Here is a 22,199-nt window from a genome sequence, read left to right as displayed (position 1 = left end):
AAATGAAATTTAAAATAAAAGAATAATACAAGCACAGATATGAATAAATAATGATAATAATAATTAATAATAATGATAAATCAATAGATGACAGAAGAAAACCCAGTGAATGAAAAGGGAATGTATTGAGTAGGAGAGTATGTGTAAGCATTATGTACTATCGCTGGTCGAAAGATGAATGATTCCAATCGAAGCACCATAGGGCTTGGGATGAAAGGCTGTCTGCACAGTACATACCCCGGTGACATGACAGCATGATGTTTTATCCCTTTCACCCAGTGGGGCAGTTCCAGGGGCGGGACCAGCAATCCCATTAGTGCAGAATGGACTGAGATACTCGTCCACAATAGATGCCGTAGAGAGTCTCTGTGAACCTGTTATAATGCAGGCAGCCGCACAGCTTCCTACCGTATAGACATCTGCATTCATCCAGGCAATGTAGCCCCAAACGCCGACTTGCCCTTTTCATCGCATTTCTCCCGTGACCGGTTAGGGTCGTGAGGCGCGACCTGGTGTGCATCTGATCATATTTTACTCGCCAGCACAGATTCGCTGAGACATGTCACATATGCAGCAGGCAGCTGAGCGGGTGAAATGGAGCAAGGAGGCGACCCTTAAGAAAGCAGCCTTACTGCTGGCTGCGGCGTATGGAGCGAAGAGCCTGTACCCCATCCTCTGCAGGCAGTTCAGACGGAAGGACAGAAGCCCGTGCAGGCATGCACAAGGCAAGCATGCCGGCGGGACTCCCGTCCACACATCCCCGGCTGTCAATGCAGAGTTTTACAGGCAGCTTCTTGAGCTCAGGAAAATCCTCTTTCCCAAACTGGTGACCAGGGAGCTGGGGCTGCTGTCTCTGCACTCTGTGGCTTTAATATCCCGGACGTTTCTGTCGGTCTACGTCGCTGGTTTGGACGGTAAAATAGTAAAAAGTATAGTGGAGAAGAAGCCAAGGAGCTTCCTGGTGCAGCTGATGAAATGGCTGCTAATTGCCATCCCGGCCACTTTCGTGAACAGCGCAATCCGCTACCTGGAGTGCAAGCTGGCGCTGGCCTTCCGCACTCGCCTGGTGGACCATGCGTACGAGACCTATTTCGCTGATCAGACTTATTATAAGATCATTAATATGGACGGCAGGCTGGCAAACCCCGACCAGTCCCTGACTGAGGATATCATGATGTTCTCCCAGTCCGTAGCACACTTGTATTCCAATCTCACCAAGCCCATACTGGACGTGGTGCTAACATCTTACACGCTCATCCAGACTGCTAGATCCAGAGGAGCTAATCCCCTGGGGCCTACTCTACTGGCTGGGCTGGTGGTTTATGCAACGGCCAAAGTGCTTAAGGCTTGTTCGCCTAAATTTGGCAAACTGGTGGCAGAAGAGGCTCACAGAAAGGGTTACCTGCGCTACGTCCACTCGAGGCTCATAGCCAATGCTGAAGAGATAGCGTTCTACAGAGGTCACAAGGTAAGCCACTTATTAGAGAAATCGAACGCGTGCAATACGAGCCTTAAAGGATGATGCTGCACCCTGGGAAGATGCTGCTATTGTGGTGCTCAGCTCCCATCCCCCACTATTATGTGCATCAGTTTCCTCTCGAAACCCAAAACTGTCTAGGAAACATTATAATGGCAGAGCAACCTGCAGCACACTGGAAGCTATCACTTGGCCCAAAGGATGAATGTGTTTATTAATTATGCAGGGCTAATCCTAGAAATAAACATACATTGTAATTTATTACACCCCTAAAAAGACATGCAGAGTTCCCATATATCCTAAATATATATATATATATATATATATAATCACATGTCAATCATTTTCATTTCTACTTGCTCAACTCAATTATGTGTAAATTCAGTAGCCTTCCACGACGTCTGGTCTTATATATAACATACCTCTATTTTCAAAGGTTAATGCCTGTTCCGTACCACAATGTGCAAAACAGCTACTAACAGGCAGTGTGATGAACTTGAAAGAGTAGCAGAAGTTGTATCACGTGACTTTCATATACCCCCCTCATAAATTAGTTGTTTATTTTAGGCTCTTTAAGTGGCCTAGTTTGAAATCAGCCCAGGAATGCATGATAGTAATGATTTCTTGTACCCCAATTTGGCACCTACTCAGGTACAGAAATATATATGTAGTTCTGAGTGCAATGCACAGGCCACCGAGAAGTATAATAAGAGCGGTCTGCATGAGAATATCATAGACCGCGTAGATAATACCATTCATCTCCCTAGTCTTCCTGATTTGCAAGAAAAAAAAATTTAGGCCAATGGTGCAACCGAACTGAACTTCATCTTTGGCATCTTTTGGCATTTTCTTTTGAACGGTTAATCATGCCCACATTTGTCATTTGTATCATATTTTCATTAAAGATGCTGTTTGGAGGAGCCCTTGCATTTAATTAATAAAGTCCACAGACAATGGACAGCTCCTCAGTGAAAGACAATTCTTTCTAAGTACATTCAAAATCTAAACAAAATGACATAACTGGCAAAAAGAAGAACCATTTATGTATTTTTACATGGAGATATTTTCAATACCATCTAATGAACATCTGTTCTGATTCATAATATGCCCAACTTTTGATACAGGTTGCAGAATATAAACAACATACAGTATAAAATATGTATCAGGAACATACCTACCAATTGCAGGGGCTTAATGTAGCTCACTGCCATTGTACCAGATTTGAAATTTAGCCATTCAAAAAAACACACACACAAATTATGTTATTGGGGTTTAATAGTGTATGGGTATCTATTAAGTAGCACCATCTGTTTTTACTATTCTAGACAGGACTACGCAAACCACACTAAAGCTTATTAATACTTAATGATGATCCTTATATTTGTGCTATATTAAGAAATGCGTTTTAAAAAACAAAGATTAAGAAGACTAACACAAGCAGCTGCAGTTTAATTAAGATCTAGATAAAAAAGCACATACTCTTGTCTTATGTATTGAATCCTAATATTTTTGCATCTCCCTATGCCACACAGTCTAGCTAAAATAGCTAAAATGTTTGGTGCTGTTAGTTGTGGGCAGTGTTTCATTAATGATGATGATGATTCAAAGAAATGATTAAACAATTAACCTTCCCTTTATTGTTATATAATATATATATATATATTCACGGTATATATATATATATACGGTATATATACCACTTACCATGGTTGACTTTTTTTATCAGTAACATAGACAACAAGATACATTTGTAAGCGTGAGTCCTCTTAATTACAGTATAACCTCAACAAAATGAAATTAAGATATAATTATGACGTAACTCTAAAATTGACCTAGTGTTTGTATGTTGAAAAGAAACATCCTTCTTTCCAGACAGTGCCTCTTATTAATACTAAATGCTAACGTATCACTGTTTGCTAATGCCATGCTGCCAGGAGGACCTTGGTGTTTTAGAACTTTTTACCAGGTGTGTCTTTATTGAGGTGACGTGTCTGGTTCTAATAGCTATTGAAGGACACATAATGGCTTGAACCTTATACCTTTAAAACTACTATTTATGTTATAATCTATTATGAACAGAAATACATGACCACATGGATAATATGTAATCAGTTTCTAGAATGCTTTGGTTCAATTAAAAGTGAGAAAACAAAGATGTAACTTTAATTGGTTCTGTTGACACCTAAATATAGAATCATGTTTGTAATGTTTCATATACTGTGTATTACTGAAATTAGTGGATGATAAGGCAGTATTTTATGCAGAATTATCTTTTTGTGTTTATTATAGGTAGAAATGGCAAAACTTCGCAACAGTTATATGGCTTTGGCAGAACAAATAAATCTTATTCTCTCTAAACGTCTATGGTATGTCATGGTAGAGCAGTTCCTGATGAAGTATGTATGGAGTGGAAGTGGCCTAGTTATGGTTGCTGTGCCCATCATTACCGCAACAGGGTTTGCGGATGGAGGTAAAGATTTTTTTTATATATTGTGTGATGACGCTACAGAGGTTCAACATTTTGTACTACAGAATTCTTTGGATGTAAACATAGTGGGTAAAAATAAAAAGTTCAATCATTACTGTCCCAATGTTACAAAAAAACATTTCTATATTTCAATCTGCATATAACAAAAAGTATTTAATGCAAATAATCCTTTCAGAAAAAAATGCTCACAACAACAATTTAAAGTTACAGTTACAGCACAAAACAAATTTCAAAGTCAACGCTGGTATACTCTTCTCTTCAGTTTACCCTGCAGATTTACTATGGGGTTCAAGTCTTGGGACTGAGATGGCCATGGTAGGATATTGATTGTATGGTCAGTAAACCATTTTACGTTTTCGGGCAGAGGCAATCAGGTGTTCATTTAATATCTGTTGATGTTTGATGCCATGTACCCTAACAAAACGTTCAGGTCCTCTGACAGAAAAAACTGCCCCAAAACATTAAAGAGCCGCCACCATATGTAACCATGGATATGATGTATGTTTCCATATGGCTACATCTCTGTGTGCATCACACCCACATCCGGTGTTTCTTGCCAGAAATGATTTCATCTGACCAAAGAACCCGATCGTATTTGAAGTTCCAGTAGTGTCTGGCAAACTGAAGATGGTTGAATGTTTTTGTAGTGGCTTTTCTTTTGCTTAAATCCTTTCTTAAATCTTTTGTAGTGATGTAGGTGATGTTGGATTGTAATTTTGGAGATTTTCTCACCCCAAGACCCATCTAACTTCTGCAATTCTCCAGCTACGTTCCTTGGAAATTTTTTGGGGCACTCGAACTATACTCTTTATAGTGCGTTGAGACAATATAGACCCAAGTCCTCTTCCATGTCAAGTCATAACATTTTTCAATGTTTTTGCTATTTTCTTATAGCAACATTTTGTGAAGCCGAACAACCTTTTGCCACACATCAGAGTTATATCCCTTGGTCATCCCCATTGTAAAGAAGAGCTAGGGGAATTTGGCCTATTTGTCACATAATCTTTCCCCCCCTGTAAAACAGGAGGTTATAGCTGAACATTTTCTTGTTCTTAGTCGCCCATGCATACTTCTAATGCAAAATGTCAGTGGGAAAATACTTCAAATATTTTTTTTTCATATGAATAGATAGGGGTGACAATAATTGTGCCACACATATATTTAACAATTTTTTTTTTGTATTTGTGGAGGGCACCTTATGTGCATTATGGCTCATTATAGATATATCAGTGCAACACAAGGACAGAAGCAGATTCCATGAGCTACGAAAAGGTTTATTTTTATACTGCCTTACCTGATGGTTATTTGGTTATGCATAAACATTTAGTTTAGCGGAAAAAAACTTGTTTTGCATGATGCCCCCAGCTTTGTTTGCAGTTCCCTTTTCGTCCCCTTAAATGTAATTCCTCTGCATGATACTGTATGGACCTTTCCAATTCCAGGCTGAATTGTGCTGTAATTATGGGTTCATAATTTAAAAAGTACCATGTTTTTTAGAGAAGAAAAGCAGCAATCCTGTTTAGCAGTCAATGGCTTTCTCATGCACTGTGTGTACATGAATATAATAAACTGCATATATTATATATAGGGGGCTGCTTGTAACAGTGTTCCCCCAATAGCCCCACTTCAGGTTTGCCATGTATAGTTTTCTTAAGCTTGGAAAAGATTTATGCATAACATACATGCAAAGCTTTAGTAAATGCAGCCCTGGCTTACCATTATGTACTACTCAGGCCTGCCACAAGCTTTTAGGCATTTAAACACTTTATCCCATTATTTAGAAGATAAGCACATGTTAATGAGTTATTGAAAAAACCCTGAAATAATCAGCTGGTATATTACAACTTGCATCTGCACTAACACAAACCAGGTTTATGAAATGTCCTATACAGGAGATGTAATTTATGTCTGCAATTTCTCTTTATCCAATATTTAAGTCCATCATACTTGCTAGACATATTTTTCAGAATTGTCACAGGACTGTCCACATGTATTCTGAATAGCAAAGCCTAAATCTTTGTGGACCTTCCACTGTGGTCATCATCAAGTTCTTCAAACCCCACAAAACCCACTTGAACCTTAGCATTTACACAATGGCACATAATACTCGGTCACACTAATGAATATCATTTTTTTTTGCAGACAATATAGACTGACAAACTTTTTTTGCTTTAAGTAGTAAACTCTCTTCAAAGGTTACTGAGGACAAATAGACAAGATGACCCTGACAGTTCCCTTAAGAGGCAAATTGAACTCTCCACCACTGGAGGAGCAGGGTTGGTTTTGGAGATCATTGATCTCCTTCTAACTGGCCCAAAATTAAGTTAGCTAGAAGAAATATATAGAGAAAAGCAGGAGAGTAAGGAATAAAGGAAAGAGAGAGGAAAGGGAAGTGTGTGTGTTTTGGAAGTATGTGGAGTACTTTCACAACACAGTATTTGTTCTGCTTTTCTGATTTTTACAAGTTTTCTCTCCAATTTCCAATTCCTTTATTTCCTTTTAATCTATTTGCTTTGCCCCTATTTCTTGTGATCACTATTTTGTCATCTTTTTCTAGCCTTCTTGTCGCTCCATGTCTGTATTTCTTCTGTTCTAATTTAGTCTGCCTCTCCCATCTTTTTTTCCCACTAATACTTTGCCTTTCAACCTCCCCTCACATGATCCTAAACAATCTACACCCTTCCTCCAGTTTCACTGCTTGACCTACATTCTCCATGCTGAGCAAATTCCTGGCAGATGTAGCTTCCTCTCTATACTGTGATATATGACATCACTTAATGGCACCCAATATCATTGAGGGAAACTTACTGCCAGCAGGTACCAGAATGTTAGTAATAACTCCAGGGTACAGGACCTGACCAGGTGCCTTCACCGCTTCGGGGACCTGGAGCATTTGCTCAGCGTGCTCCACAGTTAATCTTGCTCTATCCTTTAGATAAATGAATTACTAACAATGTTGACACGGTGAGATGACCACTTTTGAAACTTTCATATAGAATTAGTCTTTGAAAGTATCCCCCCTGTGCTTTCCTAGACAGGAACTTCGCTATATTTCGAAGGGCAGATATATTTATACATTAATTACTGCTATTGCTAGCCATCATAGGAAAAATTAGTTTCTGTCCATTTTTTTTTATAAAACCATAATATTAAGAGGATTGTATTAAATGAAACAACTCATTAGGAATGTGAATGTTTTCTTAGAATTGGAAGATGGACAGAAACAAGCAATGGTGAGTGAACGTACCGAAGCCTTCACTACAGCCCGAAATCTGTTGGCTTCAGGAGCAGATGCCATTGAAAGAATCATGTCTTCCTACAAAGAGGTATTAAAATAGATATCTGTATATAAATTAGCGTTGATGCTTTGTATGCCGCTGTGCAAAATAATATTAAAGAAAAGCAATGCCTCATTACTCTGATGCATCTATATATTACTATGTGATTTAATATATGATTATATGGTTGGGCAGACTAGATGGGATGAATTGTTCTCATTTGCTGTTACTTTCTATGTATCTATGTTTCTGTTATAGGTTACAGAGTTAGCAGGATACACGGCAAGAGTATACAATATGTTTTCAGTCTTCAATGAAGTTAAACAAGGAATATACAAAAGATCTTTAATTCAAGAAACAAATAAACTAAAAAAGAATGAAGAATTAACAGAACTTCATATTGATGGACCTTTGCACATCAAAGGTAAACACAGTATATTGATTCTGATCTTCCCAGCTTTCCTTCCAATTTTTTTTCTGGTTTACACTGAGTAGAGAACAACTTCCTTTTTTGTTTTCATTGCTCAACATGCAATATTCATATATTGCTGAAATAATGGCATTTGGTTGCTCCATGTGTGTACAAGGGTTTGTACAACTGAGAGGACAGTTATATTAGCTTTTGTCCGATATTGCTTCAGCTTTCCTATTTTTAATTTTTAGCTGTCATCTATGGCTAAGTAAAGCCATAGTTAGTTATTTAGATTTCATAAGTGATTTCATAAGTTCATCGTTTTTTTTCTAATTGCTGCACATCTGTTTTGAGTTGTTAGATTAAAGGCACACTCTGCTGCCCTAAACAGCCTCACCAAACATAAATGCATGTACTTCAGTACCAGGGCATTTTGGTGCCTCAATTACCAAAGCTATTTTGGCCCATGTAAACTATATATATTGTTTATTTCAAGAGCAATAGCGCTTTCTTTTGATACCATATTTACATGATTAGCCAAACATTTAGTATAAGTAAATTAGTAAAAACTAGAGAAAAATAGTAAAGAAAAACATTTTTCATATATTTTTTCTCTGAATCCTCACAAAATTATTACAACTGACAGAAAATAAAACCAGTAGAATATTAACCCTAAAAAGTTAAAACCTAACTTTTAGAAATCATTCATAAAAAAACCCTTGATGATCCTGTATAAAATACAAATCACTATACATATATTGTAACTGCCTAAGAATGCTACAAACCGACTAGAATCCTAGTCCTTACTAGCCATATAGGTTAATAACCTTGTCTCTTTCACAAATCTTTCCCTAGCATTATTCAAAATCAACTTGTTTGTTCTAGGAGGGGGTGTCTACTGAGCTGGCCGATACATGTTTCGCCGGCATAGTGGTTGGCGTTGTCAGGGGCAAACAAAGTGTGCCTATTCTCAGGATGTACTTTTAAAAGGAAGCACAAAACACTGTCTCTACCTCCTCTTTACGGTGATTGGTCAAAGAGTGGACAACCTATATTTATACAATCGGTTCAAAAGAGAATGAGCCCCCTTTAATCTGATTGGCTGCACAAAAGGCAAGCCCCCTAGGAACCACACATCTGGTGCTTCCTTCAACCAAATAATTGAAAACATCACTAATAATGAATGAAATAAAATAATCAATAAAGCTTATATGCCATTGGTGAATGTATAACTCTTTTCACCCACAGTGTACCCTCATCCATTCTCATGGAGATTATCTCTGATATGAAATTGAGTATATTACAGAATTCCAATCTGACTTCAATATGATTATGAGAATTTAAAATAGGATGTACCCAATCTTAAATCTGTTCCTTTTGTAAGCCGCACTGTTGGCGACAAGTACATTTTTGAACAATATAGTTTAACTCCTTCAGGACAAAGGCGTTTTTAGACTTGTGGAAGACAAACATTTTTGACATTTTTGCTTGTTCAACCATGATTTCCCTCTTTCTCATTTAGCGTACCCTCATAAATTATATGTTGTTTCTCTGAGGACAAGTAGGGCTTTCTTTTTCTGACCCTAGAATTCAGGGGGAAGACAAAGCTGTGAATTGGCATTGGCAGGGATTTAAATATAACCAATACTACATTAATGTAATTGGTTATGCAGGAGGTACACATTCATTTTCATCAAATTTCTCTTTACAGGTAAAGTAATAGATGTTGATCATGGAATCATCTGTGAAAATGTCCCTATCATTACCCCCAATGGAGACGTGGTGGTTTCCAAGCTGAACATTAAAGTAAGATATACATATTGTAGGACCAACTGCATATGAACAAATATACAACTGCGTCCAAGGACTGCTCCAAAAGAACAGTAGACGGTTCACTAGTTGTAATATCAAGAATGCAGATATATTTATAACCTACCAAACGTTGGACAGTCATTTCTCTAGTACTTGTATAGACTTAGTTCTAGAACAGATAATCCTAAGGGAATAGAGGTCAAGTAGAACTTGTCATCTGTGGTAGCATCTTTCTAAAAATGTTAAGTCTCAAGGTTCTTGAAAAATGTCTACACAATTGAAAATATGCAGCATGTGAAATGCACCCCATCATTTAGTACTGAAGTATCTGCAAACATTAATGTTATATTTACGGTGGGCTGTGAACCCTGAAACCTCAACTCTTTTTTGCTCATTGAGTTTCGAGAATCACATTCAATGTCACAGAACTCCTTGAACCCTCTTTTTCCCATCTTTTAAAATTCCGGTCACATCAGCTAGTATGTGTTAAGCCACTTGCTAATATTGACATTAAAGTGGTGAACTTTTCTGGTGTGTGATCATAAGTGGAATACTTTGGGTTTGGGTTTGTGTGTAACACTCAAAGGTTAAGTAGACTCATTGATGATCTTAAGGCAATAGATTGCATATCTAACATTGTTTTCTTCTGTATTTCTCTGCGTTTTTCCCAATTTCCCTCCTTTCATAGATACCAGTGGCAGGAGTGTTGTGTATATCAATGTGAGCAAAAGGAATAAGCATTACATTTATATGAAATAAAACAAAATGCTGGCATTTGGCATATTGTTCACCATGATGAAAACTCAATTTCAGTATTCTGTGTCCCTCAACGTTAGATAAATCTGCAGTATTTTAAATTGTAAAACTAAACAAATAAGTACATTGCAACCTAGTTTGCTTATAAACAATACCATCATGTCATACTTATGGTCAATATATACCTTTTCCCCTAGAATTTCTTCATTTCAAAATAAACTATCTTCGGGTAAGATCTTGATCGTTACATTCAGTTTAACACAGAAAACCATGTCTATTTGTAGCAAAGATTCTCCCCAGTCATTATTCATTTTGCAATTAATTAGAGGTTGTCTACATATAATGACTTGTAATTAGGAAACATTTACATATAATTTGCATTTAGGAGAGGAGAAACTACAGTTACTCCTTTCTGTTAAAAAATTGAGTAATTAGAGTTTAGTTTGATGTGTTAATTAAATATCATTTTTTTGGTCACCTTACCAACTAGTTTTAACAGAATATGGATAATCCATGGAACAGAACAACACTTGTATGTTTAGATATCCTTTTGAATTGCCCAGCCAACCTCTGAAGGAGCTACCTTGAAATGTTCGTTAAACATGCTGTTTTCCAATTACAGGGCTGCTTTCACATAAATAGGAAAATGTCATTTTGAATTGCATTTTGTTTGTTTGCAGATGCTGACTAATAGATAAATCAACAGACTTTGGCACGGTTTAGAAGCAAATAACGGCTAATCATTAAATTAATGACTCATAATTCAACGTAACATTGATTATGCAAACACTTTACGTTTTCCGGTATGCTGGCTTTTGAGCCCATGTTAAAATGATTTCCTCCCCCCTTAGGTAAAGGAAGGAATGCACCTTCTAATTACAGGCCCCAATGGATGTGGAAAAAGCTCTCTCTTTAGAATATTGGGAGGTCTGTGGCCTGTTTATGAAGGTGTCCTCTATAAGCCACCTCCTGAAAAGATGTTCTATATTCCACAAAGGTATGGATTCCATGAAATGTACTGTTTCATTTATTGTAGACATAGGAATACCCACTGGCAAACTTTTTATACATTACAGAAATATGACAAAATAAGTTATTTCAAACAGGGATATTGTGAGGTTCATGTAAGATATGGTGCATCAGCTTATAGCAAAGATCAACAGGACCATTACCATGTACTCGCTACACTCACCACTCTGCATTTTTTGTACGCATATCCTGTAAACACATTGCAAACAACCGTTTTAAGAAGGCTCATATACCTGCTGTATTAGTATATCTTTGTCAAAGTGAACATACACACACAAAATATATGTATGCACACACACACATACACTTTCATTTGAGGCTAAACTTACTTTTGATTGCTAAACTATTTCTTTATGTTGCATAATGAATAATTGGATAAATATTAGGTTTCTAGAAAAAAAAAGCGTGACAATTGTTTTTTGCTACCTCTTTTTCTTCAATCCTGTGCCTAGCCAATTCTACTCCACTCCTTTGTCTTCTTACTCTCGCCCTATCCATCTTAATTCTGGCCCCTGTCTGTGTTAATCTGTCCTGTCCTGAGTTCCCAGTGCCTGACCTTTGGCTTTCTTTTAGTACTGTGTGAGCTCCCATCAGCCTTGAATAATTTAGCCTGCCTGCCACCTGCTCTTTTTTGAGTGTGCTTTCTATTTCTGTACTTTACCTCAAATTACCTAAACGTGCCAGCCTATATATCTTTGCTTGAAATCCTGGTTTCCCTTACTCTATCTTGTGTCCCATGCAGTGCATTGTTTATGCTAACAAATCATACTCTGCAGTCTACAACACAATCAGAAATCCAAGATTAAAATATAGAACTGTCATTTTACCAAAACCTTTTAATACTAGCACATTTATGTAATATATCATTTTGGAAGACCAGCAGTTGTGGTGGAGAGAATTTAACACATGTCCATTTTAGGAATGCTAAATACTGCTAATCAGGAAAATTGAATGCACATATATTACGAGACAAGAAGAGAATAGATCAAATAAAACTTTTATTAGGGATTATTACATTGAATACACCAAATTAGACTACTAATTAATAAAATCCTTCAGTCAAACTTTGCTAGATGTATATGTGTACTGTATATGGAGTATTACTCACTAGTTTATGTTCCATTTATTAAAACGACGATAGGGTCCCACCTACTGTCTCCGAGGGGTCCTGGGCTGTACATATTATATTGAGTATAAGAGATGGAGTCACTGACATAGCCCAAGCCGGGAAAGCACACATTGAGATCCAGGTCTGCAATCCATCCATGCACCAAATCACCGCTCTGTAACTGTGGTGCTTGTGATTTAACATTACAGATGCACAGCAGCAACATGGCTACGTATATATTACCAATATTACACTTTCCAGTTATATAATCATTTATATGATAGTTCGCAGCCATTATATCCAACGCAAATACAATTTCAGCGCACTGCTTTGACAGATACGTAAAAGGCTCAGTGTAAGATCTTTATTTGTAAATGCACATTACACCTCTCAATTAATTCATTTACTTGGATACTGTGACTAAATCTTTTGCAACAACATAGAACTCCTATTGCAGAGACTGCATTAATGAGCAAACTATTTAAGTAAGACCTTGTTTCTGAACACAATATAGATCTGATTGGCTTATCCCCAAACGTTATTTACTTTTAGTATTTACTTACCTATTTTTTATATAACAAGATTTTAAACATTTCACTTAAAGGAACAGACATGCCTAGATTTACTTTAATAGTATTTTAGGCTAGAATATTGAAGCCCTCCCATTTTTTCTCGTAGTAATGCTGTGGAAACACTATGCTTTGTGCTGTATCCCTTTCTTTTGTCATGTGCAAGCACAATAACACAGAAGGGTTCCTTATTGAAAGCGATGAATGCATGCTTTAGCGACCATAGTGTAGTGTGCCCAGACGCGGAAATACCCACCAGTCGTGAATGATTGATGTTAAGAGGCAGCTACCAAGCAGAATTCACAAAACTGTTCAGTATGAAGAGAAAAAGACAGCGATCAATGAAGCAAAATGCTTACCCCCACCTCAAAATGCAATGTGATTGCTTCTTAAGTTGCTTATACAAGCACAAATACAATTTCTGTGCTAATGAGATATATAGTTGATTAAGAAATGTGATCAATACAACAGTAATATAGCTAAGATGTTTTAACTAGCCATCATATCATTTTGTTAAAAATAGATATTTTTATAAAAGCATTCTAACAAGTTTCAGCATCAAACTCGCAGATAAAGCTTAATCTTTCACTGTCACTGCTGGTTTGGCCATCAGAGGATTCTGTTATTTCTTCCTATTAATAAATCTGGATTGAAATACTAATCATTTTAGCAGATGATATTCATAACTGTTCCATCTGTCATCTATCTTGTGTTCAAACAGCCTTGTCTGCTTATGTAAATACCATAGGGGCTACATGCCCACCACCTAGAAAATCCAATATTTGGAGGATTAACGCTGTTTTTTTTTGGGGGGGGGCTATTGTTTTAATCTGCTGGCATATTCGCAAATCTGATTTCACTTTAATGAACTAGGAGCATTAGTATATGCTCCTAGCATATAGTACACGGACAATTTTGCATCACACCAATGTACTAAGCATACATGACTGTTCTGTATAACGCTCCACATAATAGTAGTGTTTAAAATGCACAGAACAGTAACTGGTCTAACAAGCAGCTCCATCTGTGGTTAACATCTGCTCTCAAGTCGTTGTAACTCACCCAGCAAAGCAGTATAATGGGATTCACTTAATAAAGTCTCACTCACAAGGCACACTTGGAGAAAACATGGGGGTGGGGGTGGGGTTTGGTAGTGACGCTTCTGTCTCTTCTCCATGGAATTAGGTCCAAATGCATTAGGCATCATACCCATCAACATAAGAGTGAACCGGACAGTCAGGTGCTGCTGTAGCAGATTTCCCCACTGTCACGATTGAAGTAGTAATAGAATAATCAGGCTCACTTGACTGCTGTATCGAAAATAATGTCCACAAGAGTTATAAAATGTGTTATAAAATGTAAATCTTCATAAAATTCTAAGTATACATGGAGATTAGTTTCTGGCATGTTCTGCCTGAACATCTTAATCACAAACTCTCTTCTCCATTCCTTGTATCATTTGGTTTTCACCAAGATGTATCAACACTTCTGTATATATGTGTATGCTGAAACCTTAGTGAATACAGCTTTTGTCTTTAGACACTCTAATCTGCTTTACGGTAATAGGATTAAAGACCCTTGGCTTGTTCTAATAATATTTCATTTCCAATAGACTGTTGTCGGTGTGACCATGTCTGCAACAAATAGCCACCTAAGCCACATAATAGTAGACATTTACTTAATACTAGGATAACTTTTCCTATGTGCTAATTTCTAACTGTATATTAATCTATAAATTGATACTTAACGTTAGGAAACATATACTTTTACACTTTATTTTGTGCATACTGATCGGCTTTAAAATGCGATACATGAAATGTGTAGATCTAAACTTAATATAATTTTGTTTGCTGTCAGATATTCACGCTGTAACCAAAGTGTCTATAGTGAATAATGTGATGGTTTGTATTTTTTTATACAGTATAAAATATCATTCTGCAACAGAATGATTTTACTGTACAAAAATGCTTCCATTTTGCCCCATTTCCAAAGTAGTAAAATTAAGAACATTAAAACATATTGTAGAGAGGCTTAGGTGTATACGCACATTGCAGTCTCAGACTATTCTATTGTACTTAATCTGCTATACCTATACAAAAAAACCAGAAATAATAATAATGGTTTTAATGAACATGGCTGACCTGTCTAAAATAAAATTCACAGGGAGAGTCTAGACAAGGACCACAAAAAATGCTACAGTGATAGCCAATAGGATCATATGCACTTGAGTGATTCAATGGAGTCAGTAGAAAAATCATATATTTTGTTTGTCTAACTAAATTAATTATTACTTAGGTGCTTTAACACGCATCGCATGTGCAGCGTCTAAATACAATAAAATAACCCTTTCATTGCCAGCTAAAACTTAATTGTTGGCAACTTTACAGTGCAATCCATATTAGTGTAATTTATATTTTGCACATGCATATAATTTAATAATTTAACTCTGGTTGTCTTGTTAAGTATTCCCTTAATCAAAAACTTTTTTTATTGCACACTTTACTACAAATGTATTTATGTAAATTACAAGACTGCTTTCATCAATAGGGATTGACAGACCGTCTACCTAACCATACAAAAAGTTATTTTGACAAAGTAAAAAAAAAAAAGGTTTTAAATTCCATGCTAACCCAGACCCACATAAAATTCAAAATGTGAAATTGAAGACCACTAGGCACCACTACTTGCATTCACATCATATTAAGCGACGTATTCTTATTTGCCTTAATACACCTTTTCATTACTTATCCAGATGTCCTTTGCAGTTATACATTTATGTTATAATAATATGAGCAAAAAAAAAATAGACCAACGACTTCCAGTAGATATGCTTTAGCAAAATCCAAATAAATCACAACAATACATTTTTGTTTGCCTTCTTCTGGATTTAAATTACAATGGTATTATGTGATATTAATATTGCTATTAATTCACATTTTTGCATTAAACTACATGGACATCATTTACACATGTACTATTCACATATGTATTCCAGACAGCAGTTACATAAATGTGATGATAATGTGTTTATTTTAAGTGTATATGTATAGGATGGATTATGTTTCAGGCCATTTAAATGGTATCTGGACCCATACTTATGGCCAGTTTAACTTAATTGAACTTCATTGTTCAATTAATTTTATCTGACTTGGCTGCCCAGAGATTTGCTTTGTTGTTGTGGTTGACAATCATGTTTGTTGTGAGGAAATTCTGAACGTTGCTTGCTAATCATATACATAAGGTTAAGCAATTATAGCATGTTACTCTACTATGTAACCCATTTGTGGTGAGTAACAGTTTAGTCATTGAATCAACCCCATAGGTCCTTAGTCTAAGTGATAGTAATGTTTGTTATATTGACCTGATCATTTTATGTACCATTTTATATGATTTTGTTCTTGATGTAGGTTAATGTTTTTTGCAGGCCATATATGTCCATTGGGACCTTAAGAGATCAGGTCATTTATCCAGACTCAATGGATGACATGCATGAAAAAGGCTATCAGGACCGTGACCTGGAACGCATACTTGATATTGTACACCTTAATCACATAGTTCAAAGAGAAGGAGGTATGTGCCTACTAACATCATACAATGTTTTCTTTAAAGTGAGGCTGTGACTGTATAATTTACTTGTCAGGTTAATCAGAACAATCTAATAACATTGAAAACATAATAACCAGAGAAAATTCATTAAAGTGAAGAGGAAAAAAAGTGTGGTAGCCTGTATATAAAAAGGCTTAAAGCGGACTCTATGCAATCAGTGACAGTGAATGCAAATGTAAAACCATCAATTAAAGATAAGATTATTAAGTAAAATTATGTAGTTATAAAAAGCTTCGATATCTGTGGCAGGGTAGACATTCTCTGAAAGAAAAAGCAAATTGACACACAATTTTGGTACGTTAGAAAAATGGATAAAACTGGTAATTGTGGTTTGATACTATTAGGTTATAAACATTAAATGGAGCACAGTACATTTCCATGAGATATATACATCCTCCTCCATGTAGAACAGGAACAAACCTATGAAAACTTGCCCCTTCAGTGTAACAAATTTACCAACGGGCAAATAGCTCCATGGTCCCATGCTGTAGTAAACGTATCTGATTTGTAGTAACCTGAGCTCCTCCACTGATATCTTGAACTGTGCTGCCTGTGAGTTCCTTTCGGGGACTGTCAGGCTCTGCAGCAGGTATGTTATTACCTGATTAATTCAGTGCAGAGCTCCTATCTCCTAGTGTCCATCTGCACACCGATTGTAAGGGTGGGAGCATTTTAGATCCCAGAGTATTTTCAGGTTGCCTGTTCAGCCTCCATCTTCTTTCCTTGCTTTGTAACCCTCCCTTTCCTTTCCTTCCATGTTAAATGGGCTTGTGTGCACATTCATGGGCTGCACAGGAGCTTGTACCCGGCTAATGAGTGGCGGCAGGACCCAGACAGCAAAGAAGTGCTTTGAAGTGAAATGGCTGATTGCAACTTGAGGCCTGTTTAGACAAGCTTAAGCCTAAGCATACAACATATATTTTGCCGGTTAAACAGATATGAATGAGAAAGTCTCGACAAGGAGTTATTTCACTTGCCACCAGTCCTGTCTAATGGCACAACAGAGTAGCAGTTTGTTGACTTCACATGCACAGTGCCTATTTTACTTTGAAAGATGGTTGGCACGCAATGACAATGCCTTACATTAGATGGGACAATATCTTAGAACTCAATGCCAATGCTTAATATGAACAGGGCGTGATCAGTGATGTATTTTCGCCTAGGGCTGTAGGCCAGAGGGTTGGCAGTGTCCTTTGCTGCCAAACTGGGGGTCAGATCAACCTCTTGAGCCAGTTACTGGGAAGATCTTTGATCTCCCCAACTGGCCCAGTTCCACCATGGACGCCATGCCAATTCAGCACTGCTTTCATAGACTGCGTTAGAAGGTGCTGTGCTCCTGTAAGGCATGGTGCACCGGCATATGAAGTCATATCCCGGCACTCTGTGTCTTAAAGAAACGGTGCATCTTTTAATGCAGCGCAGAACCAAGGGAGGAGGGGGTGGCTGGAGGCACTGTCCTAGGTCAGACCTAGAGCAGCACAGATAACTGGGTGTGATGTAATGACAGAATGTAGAGGAATCTGCAGTAAACCTTTTTTTGTTTTATTTTACATGTGTATGTTTTATTCATGCTGATATAGAAAAGTAGTTGAGTGTAAGAAAAGAGGGGTACTTTTTGTGCTCCAGGGTCCCAAGCTCCCATCAGAATAGACTATTTACTCTGAAACCCTTTTGCCAAACTTCTGTATACCTTCTTGGCCTTCCTAAAGCCCGCAGATGACACAAACAGAAAACAAAAAATGAGACTTCTGAAGTAGCAGTCCTGTTCAGATAACATGAAGCACCCATCAATCTGATGTGATGTTTTCTCAGGCTAAACCAAATTGAAGAAATATCCCTCCTACAGGAATTTTGGTGTCAGAGTGGTTGCCCAGACAGGCTGGTCTCCCTTAGCACAGCCTCTGGCAGAGTGTGCCCTCCATCTAGAAAATGTGTAAGTCTTGTTTTTTGAAGGCACGAAAGGAATACATTTTGGATGCTGCCCACTGGGCAACCAAATGATGTCTCCAAAAGTGCACCAAACAAGTCCTTATCCTGAAAAGGTTATCCCACAGAGATGGTTCTTAAAACCTGCATCATCTGCTCAAGGCTTTAGCCAGAAGGTTCTATATGCTACTATTGTGAGGGCAGATGTTTTGGCCATCATATAAATTACCTAAATAGCTGAATTGCAAAGAAATGCTACTGCAGTTCTGATATCTGTCAAGTATCTGCCAATATCCTCAGTAATGGGTCTCAAGGTCACACCCTCCACAGCCTTCTGAAGCAAGATATTTACTAACCACAGAGGCAGCAGCTATTCTAGGTCAGAAGGCAGCCACTGCTGACTCAAAGGCCCTCCTGATGGCTCCCTCAGCAATGTGCTACATCTTCTAAAGGGATAGTAGATTTCCTGGTGGCCTTCACTACTGTAGAATCCTCTCTGGGCAGCTTTAAAAAGTTGAATAGGATTAACAGACCTTGGTCTTGGGTTTACGCCAAGGCTTTTTAACAAATCACAAAAACAATGTAAATATCCCAATGTAAAAAAATGGTTTCAAATTTGAATACATGATACTTGCTGAAAGGTGAAAAAGCGTTTGTTCACTTTATGATATCAGTGGATAAAAAGACAGCTTTCAAATGGACATACTAGGGGTTAAAAAAGTGGAGGATTTTGACATTGATGGGATTTACACAAGGCTGTTCTAGACATAGGTGCAATAAATACAGTAAACCCAAAACATTTATATTGTGTATATTGAAGTATACGGTTTTCAAGCAATGCAGATATGTTGGGTATGTTAATATTAGCATTAGTCCCTCTCACCTTACATATATAGTTTTATAGTGACTATGGTTTACCATAAACTTTTCCAATATTAATACTGTTTCTCATTGTAACCAGGTATAAGTTTTTGGTCATTTGTATGCTGGTATACCGGAGCAAAAGTAGAGAAGTAGTAAAAATAATTTAATGTGAGGGTATGAATACAATGCTCCAGTCAAAATATCCTGAACAGGTAAATTCACACTGGAGTGGGTTGCAGTATCAGCAGAAAACACTCTCTACCTTATCCCAGGGGCCTGTGCACATCTATACACAACACACAATGTTTTAGTTTATGAATTTTATACTACCCCTACACATCTGAATGGCTGATTGGTTAAAGGGAGAATATAGAGTGGCAGAAAAAAATGTACCTGATTTTTTACGCATGCAATGAGAAGAAAGGAATTGGGTAAGTTAGGTGGGCATGTAATAGGATAATGAAAATAGAAGTGGTAAAGCCAGTGGAATAGCTAGTATTAAGTAGGGAAGTAGCAGAAAAACAAACCGTCATTAATTAAGGATAAATGTGTTTCCCTTGTGGCAGACAGGACAGCATCAGATATCTGTCCAGTAGCAGTAACTGGTGTATTGCAGTAAGTTTCCAGTTACCTTTAGTGCAAAGCCAATATTCATTATAGAAAAGTCAGTTGACGTCCATTTAAGGTGTTATCAGCTCACGATAAAGACTGATTTTATTTCAAATGTTGCATTTATGTGCTATGCTTCCAGGTTGGGATGCAATTATGGACTGGAAAGATGTTCTGTCAGGAGGTGAAAAGCAGCGGATGGGTATGGCACGCATGTTTTATCATAGGTAGGCATATTATGTTTGAATTTAAGAGCTGTGTATAGCTATAAAATGTTATGCATAAGGTTGCTGGGGATGGTTTCAGTTGTTCACACTGAATTTGAAATGGTAACGTTGAATGACAGCTTTTTCTGGTAGTTGACATCCTTAATGTTTTCTTTTATTGTTTTTATATCCAAAAAGGCCACAATATGCGTTGCTAGATGAATGCACAAGCGCAGTGAGCATCGATGTGGAAGGAAAAATATTTCAAGCTGCCAAAAATGCTGGGATTAGTCTTCTTTCGATAACGCACCGACCATCACTATGGTAATAGTAATGTTTGACAAATGTAGAATCATAATAATTGTGGAGGCTCTAGGACAATCAAGAGTGCTTAAAAATACACACTGGTTAGGTAACAATATAAATTGGATTGGTGCCACCCCCCCCAAAAAGAAAAAATGTTATTGCTTCATCCTCAGCTTCTTATATGTTTTATATATTTGTTTTATATAAATGTTCCTTTAAAGGTCAAGAAAGCTTCAATAAATTCCACTAGTTTCTTTGTTATCTGCATAGTGTTTATTTACGGAGTAATCTGCAGACCTCTGGACTCTACCCATTACGTTAGCCCACCTGGAATGCTAGTATGCCGCAGATAACTTCTGGTGGGGTTCAGGACGCCAGGGGAGAAGTCAATGGAAGCATATTAGATCATAATGCCAACCCCCTTTGGCACTGTTACAAATGCTGCCTGCATTAGTCTGGCAAAATGATTGAGAGAAAAATAGCATTGAATGAAGCAAACAAAGTTGCCTGATGAAGGTACCTTAGAGCTAACGGTGTCTAATTATTGTGGTTGATACAGGCATTCCGCAATACAATAGTCATCCATTATTTAGAAGAAAATCAAATTAAGTTGTCTGTGGTTTTTAAAAGTCTTTTTTAAATGTGTATCCAGGAAGTATCACACGCACTTGCTACAGTTTGATGGAGAAGGAGGCTGGCGCTTTGAAGAACTGGATACTGCCACACGTCTCTCTTTAAGTGAAGAAAAGCAAAGACTGGAATCACAGCTAGCTGGGATTCCTAAAATGCAGCAGCGCTTAAATGAACTGTGTAAAATCCTCGGAGAAGATTCAGTGCTTAAAACGATCCATGACGATGAGTAAATTATTTTAATGTGTCAATGACCGTTCCATTTTATTTTAATAACAAATTAGTCAGCGCAGAGATTAGGATGTGCTAATGAACACACTGCATGAAGGAGTTGATCAATGCGATCTGGTTTGCAATATATAAAAACAGAATAATGTTACTAATGTTAACATTTGTTACTGCATCAAAGGATTTAATATCTATACTGGAAAATGACCCTCCATGATAATATTGATATATAAATCCAATGTGTACCAAACACGGGTTCAAAGAAGCTTTTTCATAGCCTGTGATTTAGGACATTATTTAAGTTTTTATATTTAAATTATATTTGGGATTTAAGAACAAAAATAGGGATTAGATTTAATATTATTAAATATTATTAATCTTTCTAGCTGCGAGATACCTGTTTTTTTAATCATTGCATTGGATTATAAAATATTTCAATTCCAGAATTATAGAGATGATGGCTTGGGTATGATTCAATTGCCCATCTAAACCATAACTTGTGTTACGTTATGGTTGAGAAGGCATCAGTTGTGATTTAACATGCTGACTTAACACTAAACAACAAATACAATGCATGTGCAAAAAGTGTATCAGTGACAGATTAACCCTTTCAATGCCAACAAGCGGACTACAGCCTAACAAAGAAGCCATTACGCTACTCCTGTGCTAAATTATACACAAATTACACCACCACATTCACGGCCATTTCTGTGAAGTTAGCTAAACATTTTCACTTTCATTCCAATATTCAAATATCAGCAGACATAAAACCATCCACACTATGGGCTGTACCAAATGGGCTGTAATGAACTTCTGCTGTGGCAACAATGGGCACCAATGTCGCTTTGATGTGTCCTTTGATTTTATTAGAAGCACAGTGGTAGGTATGCGGAAA

General features: G+C 37.2%; 1 protein-coding gene across 1 annotated transcript; it reads left to right on the top strand.

Annotated features, from left to right (window-relative positions):
- Positions 1-336: 336 nt before the first annotated feature.
- Positions 337-21,632, top strand: ABCD2 (ATP binding cassette subfamily D member 2). Its single transcript, XM_053463519.1, has 10 exons — positions 337-1,468; positions 3,767-3,947; positions 7,170-7,291; positions 7,502-7,667; positions 9,367-9,461; positions 11,075-11,220; positions 16,354-16,499; positions 20,077-20,161; positions 20,339-20,464; positions 21,099-21,632. Exons 1-10 carry the CDS (start codon positions 560-562, stop codon positions 21,307-21,309), a joined length of 2,187 nt encoding a protein of 728 aa, XP_053319494.1. The 5' UTR covers positions 337-559; the 3' UTR covers positions 21,310-21,632.
- Positions 21,633-22,199: the final 567 nt, after the last annotated feature.

The sequence above is a fragment of the Spea bombifrons genome, chromosome 4 (genome assembly GCF_027358695.1).
Source record: "Spea bombifrons isolate aSpeBom1 chromosome 4, aSpeBom1.2.pri, whole genome shotgun sequence".
Classification (NCBI taxonomy): domain Eukaryota; kingdom Metazoa; phylum Chordata; class Amphibia; order Anura; family Pelobatidae; genus Spea; species Spea bombifrons.
The sequence above is the reverse complement of the archived record's forward strand: the minus strand, read 5'-3'. Positions and strand labels throughout refer to the sequence as shown.